The 6,153-nt window shown below is 43.1% G+C and overlaps 1 protein-coding gene across 1 annotated transcript; it reads left to right on the top strand.

Moving 5' to 3' along the window:
* The first annotated feature begins 4,818 nt into the window (after positions 1-4,818).
* Positions 4,819-5,775, top strand: LOC138441764 (olfactory receptor 2B11). Its single transcript, XM_069592838.1, has one exon. It carries the CDS (start codon positions 4,819-4,821, stop codon positions 5,773-5,775), a length of 957 nt encoding a protein of 318 aa, XP_069448939.1.
* The last annotated feature ends 378 nt before the right edge of the window (positions 5,776-6,153 follow it).

Genomic DNA, 6,153 nt, shown 5'->3' with positions numbered 1-6,153 from the left:
CAGAAGCTGGTGCCTCCGCTGTGAGGATTTGTGTCCCTTCTTTCTGGTCTCAGAGACCCATCACTACTGAGTTCCAGCTCCTTCTTCTTCCTTCCTCCCTACCTCGACCCTATCACCACAAGAAAGAATAACCCATGCAGCTCAGCACTCTACATACCATCTGGAATAAGGAGTTATTTGAAGAACGAGACCTTTGGATTTGTGAACATAATCAGTAATCACTTCATAAATTAATTGCATTACTCATGCTAAGTGCTTTGAATGGCACAATGTGTAAGACTTCCATTTTTAGAGAAATTACAATCTCTGCCAAAATTAAAAATTAACATACTGGAAATTATTAACAACATAACACTTATAAGATGTTCCTTTATGCAAGGTCTTTAATATTTTTCAGAATATTTAACAAAGATTTGTGAATATAAAAGGGCGTTGTTCATACTTTGGAGGCAATGATGTCCTGGCTCGGCAGTTATGACATCTGGGGGCTTATGAGGAGGTAACTTACCCTCTGGATGAACCAATATCAATGGACTTAAATATTTTACCCCATGGAGTCATACTGCAGCTTCAACCTGAATGAGGAAGATGTTCTTAAGCTTTGTGAACTTCTCTGCTTCCCCGGAGTTATTGAAGTAGGACCTGAAACAGTCCATATATAGTGTCTGGTACACAGACTAAGTGGTGGCACTCGTTCAGTACTTCCTATCCTTTCTCATGGTTTGCTAGAAAATTTTGTTTGTTTGTTTGTTTTATAATCTCTATAAGTAAAACACTTTGAAAAATCATACCTCAGGCTTCTTGTGAGGATGTGGTTACCTATGCTCCTCAAACCTCTCTGCCTATGGGATTTTACTGGGGATGACCCGTAGTGAGGATGCTTTATGAAAGAAGTAGAGGTTGAGCTATAATGAAATCAAGCATATGATGTACAGTAAAACAGCCCAGATTTGCAGTTGAGGGGTGTGTGTGTGTGTGTGTGTGTGTGCGCGCACATGCATGGTCATCCAGAAATGCCTGGTACACTGAACTGGAAATTACAAAAAATCTCTTCCCAGTTCCCTTACCACTCTCCCTCCTGTGACATTACTCTTCTCTTTCTGGCATTTTTTTCATCTTAGTCATTTGCACAAATGATGCTGCTCTCCCAGTCACTAATTGCTTTTACAAAAGCAAAGTTCTAAAAGAAAAAACAACAAAAGCAAAACTAAACAAGTGGGATTACATCAAACTAAATTTCTGCATAGCAAAGGAAATTACCAACAAAATGAAAAAGCAAATTACTGAATAGGAGAAAATATTTGCAAATTACAATAACTGATAAGGGGTTAATATCCAAAATATGTATATAAATTCTCCATCCATGGGGTTTTTCCAAGCAAGAGTACTGCTGCTGCTGCTAAGTCGCTTCAGTCGTGTCTGACTCTGTGTGACCCCATAGACGGGGCTCCCCCATCCCTGGGATTCTCCAGGCAAGAACACTGGAGTGGGTTGCCATTTCCTTCTCCAATGCATGAAAGCGAAAAGTCAAAGTGAAGTCGCTCAGTCATGTCCAACTCTTCGCGACCCCTGGACTGCAGCCCACCAGGCTCCTCCGTCCATGGGATTTTCCAGGCAAGAGTACTGGAGTGGGGTGCCATTGCCTTCTCCAGTGGGTTGCCATTTCCTTCTCCAGGGGATCTTCCCAACCCAGGGATCGAACTTGGATCTCCCTCATTGTAAGCGGACGCTTTACCGCCTGAGCCATCAGGGAAGTCAGTTGTGTAAAGCTGTTACTAAAGAATCTCACTCACACTGAGTGTTTAATCAAATAAGATAAAAAATAAAGCCAAGCCAAATCTGAAAAAAAAAGAATATCATATAAGAAACGAATCACCAATCCAGGTTCAATGCGGGATACAGGATGCTTGGGGCTGGTGCACTGAAATGACCCAGAGGGATGGTAAGGGGGGGGGGGGGGGGGGTGCGGTTCAGGATGGGGAACACGTGTATACCCGTGGCAGATTCAACCTGATGTATGGCAAAGCCAATACAATAATGTGAAGTAATTAGCCTCCAATTAAAATAAATAAATTTAAATTTTTTAAAAAAAGAATAATTTGTATTGATTATTACAATAGCCTGTATCTTTTTTCTTTCTTCCTCCATGCTTCAAGGATTCCCTGGTGGCTCAGACCGTAAAGAGTCTGCCTGCAATGTGGGAGACCCAGATTTGATCTCATGGATGGAGGAGCCTGGTGGGTTACTGTACATAAGGCTGCAAAGAGTCAGGCACGACTGAGTGACTTTACTCATACTTTTATCTTTTTCAATATCCCTGCAACGTTTCCTTTCTTGTATAGTTTAGGTTCTGAGAGGAAACCTTAGAATCACAAATTAGGAAAGGAAAGCAACATGATCACTTTTCATTTTAAAAAGGGAGCAAACCTGATTTTGCCCTGCTGCAAATGTATCAAAATCTAAGTGCTGATTTCCCATTAGAGATAAAATAATGAAATTCGGTAAGAACTATCCTAGAAGTGCTTTTGATAGAATGGGGCGGGGGGGGAGAAGTGTAGCAACTGGATGTTCCACAAGAATATCGTAAACTTTAAAGGAAATATATAGTTTTGCAAAAGCAGAGGAAGAAATGTAATTTGCATTTATTTATCCATTTCAACCCCACAGTTTGAGTTATTTTCAAATGTATTAGAGTTCTTTAGAATGTAAGACTGTGGGGGTGGGAGGAAATATGTTTATTACCTCATCTAGACTGAAGAGATCTCTATGAATTTTAAGAGTTTATGTATAAAGCACCAAACATGCAGATGTAGAGAATGGACATGGGGTTGGGGGCAAGGGAGGGTGGGATAAATTGGAAGAATAGGATTGACATATATATATATGTCAGTACTGTAATATATATATTACAGTACCGTGTGTAAAATAAATAGCTAGAGAGAAGCTGCTGTATACACAGGGAGCTCAACTTGGTGCTCTGTGATGACCTAGAAGGGTGGTGGGGAGTGGGGAGGGAAGCTCAAGAGGGAGGGGATATATGTATACGTATAGTTTATCCACTTTATTGTTCAACAGAAATTAAAACAATATCGTAAAGCAATTATACTCCAATTAAAAACACCATGTAATTGGCATTAAAATACCAATTTTTAATAAAATTGGAGAAGGGGATGACAGAGGATGAGATGGTTGGATGGCATTGCTGACTCAATGGACATGGGTTTGGGTGGACTCTGGGAGTTGGTGATGAACAGGGAAGCCTGGCGTGCTGTGGTTCATGGGGTCACAAAGAGTCGGACATGACTGAGCAACCGAACTGAATTTGGTATAAATAATTTTAAAATGAATACTTCATAGGTTACCTGCACACAGGACTCAATTCCCTTTCAATAGTTTCATGGATTATATCATCTCCACCAAGAGCTTGAGGGCATACAGTCCTATGGGGAGTGCAGGAGTTTGGAGACTGACGCAGCTCAGTAGTAAGACCCCTTGAATCAGCAAATAGCAACCCAGTTGCTTTCTGACAGCAGTGGAATCTGGAAATCAAATCAGTTGTGTCTTTCAACTCCGAGAGGAAACAGCTACTTGGCAAAGAAGTTATAGAGGGAATTCAAATGTCATTCAAACTGTCTGTTTTCTCTAGAGGCAATTGGATCCTTCAGTAGAAAACTTGAGGTGCTGTGTTTCTTCCACTGATAACACTTTTCTCCGTTTGCTCAGAATTCTATGTTCTGGGGTCTCTTTAGTTGACATGATTGAGTCAAAGGTGGGCGTGACTTAGCTCCTCCACTCAGAAGATGTTGGACTGTGCTTTTTATTTACTGACAAAGTGAATAATAGTGCTGCGCATGTATGAACCGTCATGGAGGGAGAGACCATCATGGTAGAGGGCCAGGGAGGCAATACAAGCCTTAGGAGGTGAGTAGGATGTGTTCTTATCAATAAACCCCTTATCTGTTTACAAAGCCCTTATTCTTATTTTATACCACCTTTAAGCTCCCTCCCACTACCACCTCCAAAAGGCAAAGCAAGAATGCCTAAGAAAGTGATCAATGCCCTGTTAATGACTTTGTAGAGAGAATTCAAACCTTCTGATAGTGATGGGAGCTATAGCAGACTCTGACCAAACTGGAAGAAAATCACTTTCACAAACCTAATGTCCCTTTATCATCCTCAAGACTCTGTAGTTGAAGCAGGTACTTTCTCCCCGCATTACAGATGCAGAAATTAAAGTTCAGAAAAAGTAAATGGCATAGTCAAGGTCACAGACTAGGAAGGAGAGCAAGACATATATGTAACTCTTCTAACTCGTGGTTCTGATTTCCCCAGTATTTCAGTGTCCCTACAGAGGTAAGGCTTCCCTGGTTGCTTAGGTTGTAAAGAATCCACCTGCAATGCAGGCGACCCCAGTTTGATTCCTGGGTCAGGAAGATTTGCTGGAGAAGGAATAGACTGCTTATTTCAGTGTTCTTGGGTTTCCCTGATAGTTCAGCTGGCAAAGAATCTGCCTGCAATGTGGGACAGCTGGGTTTGATCCCTGGGTAAAGAAGATCCCCTGGAAAAGGGGATCTTGACTACCCACTCAAGTATTCTTGCCTGGAAAATTTCATGGACTATAGCCCATGGGTCCCAAAAAGTTGGATACAACTGAGTGACTTTCATTTTCACCTTCAAAGAGGTAAGGAAAATCAGATAGGTGGAACCTGTGAAAACAAGAGCAAGCACAGGAATGAGAAAGACAATTTTTCATTTCTTTCTTTCTTTATTTCATCCCAACTTTCTCAGTTCATCCCAGGTGCTGGAAAATGCCTCAGCATGAGAAGTGACAACCAAAGCATTTGGGGGGATTCCCCTAAGAACTTCATCCTTCTGGGTGTTTCTGACAGGCCATGGCTGGAACTCCCTCTCTTTGTGGTCCTCCTAGTGTCCTACGTGCTGGCCATGTTGGGGAACATTTCCATCATCTTGGTGTCCCGCCTGGATCCCCAGCTCCACAGCCCCATGTACATCTTCCTTAGCCACCTCTCCTTCCTGGACCTCTGCTATACCACCACCACTGTTCCTCAGATGCTGGTCAACACGGGCAGCTCCAGCAAGACCATCAGCTACAGTGGATGCACAATACAGTATGCAATTTTCCACTGGCTGGGATGCACCGAGTGTGTCGTTTTGGCGGCCATGGCTCTGGACCGCTACGTGGCCATTTGCGAGCCCCTCCGATATACCATTATCATGCACCGCCCTCTCTGCCAGCAGCTAGTGGCTGTGGCCTGGCTCAGTGGCTTTGGCAACTCCCTCGTTCAAGTGGTCCTGACAGTGCAGTTGCCTTTCTGCGGGCGACAGGTGCTAAACAACTTCTTCTGTGAAGTGCCAGCCATGATCAAGCTATCATGTGCTGACACAGCTGTGAATGACACCACACTGGCGGTGCTGGTGGCCTTCTTTGTGCTTGTCCCCCTGGCTCTCATCCTTCTCTCCTATGGCTTCATTGCCCGTGCAGTGCTCAGAATTCAGTCCTCCAAGGGTCAGCACAAAGCCTTTGGGACCTGTTCTTCCCACCTGGTGGTGGTCTCCCTCTTCTACCTACCTGCCATCTACATGTACCTGCAACCTCCTTCCAGCTACTCCCAAGAGCAGGGCAAATTTATCTCCCTCTTCTATTCCATAATCACCCCCACCCTCAATCCCTTCATCTATAGCCTGAGGAACAAGGATGTGAAGGGTGCTCTGAGAAGACTTCTGGCAAGGATCTGGAGGTTCTGCATAAGGTAAAGACCTGAGATGTGGTAGTTTCCATTAGTTAGAGAAAACTAGGCAGGTGTATTGTGTGCTCAGAGTACTTTTCATTAAGGAGTCAATAAGGAACAGTGTACTTGTTTTTGAGAGAGCCCAAAATTCCCTACCCAAAGTATCTCACTTCCTGTGTTCTCACAGTATCTAAAGTCCCACCTTTCCCAAGGATCTTTAATTCTAAGAGGCTATAATCAGGAATCGTTTAAACAGAATTGATGAAAGGACGCTTGCTCCTTGGAAGAAAAGCTATGACCAAGCGAGACAGTATATTAAAAAGCAGAGAGATTACTTTGCCAAGGTCTGCCTAGTCAAGGCTATCGTTTATTCCAGTAGTCATGTATGGACATGAGTGTTGGA

This window comes from Ovis canadensis, chromosome 5 (assembly GCF_042477335.2).
Source record: "Ovis canadensis isolate MfBH-ARS-UI-01 breed Bighorn chromosome 5, ARS-UI_OviCan_v2, whole genome shotgun sequence".
In the NCBI taxonomy this organism is placed as follows: domain Eukaryota; kingdom Metazoa; phylum Chordata; class Mammalia; order Artiodactyla; family Bovidae; genus Ovis; species Ovis canadensis.
This window is presented reverse-complemented; position numbering and strand designations above follow the sequence as displayed.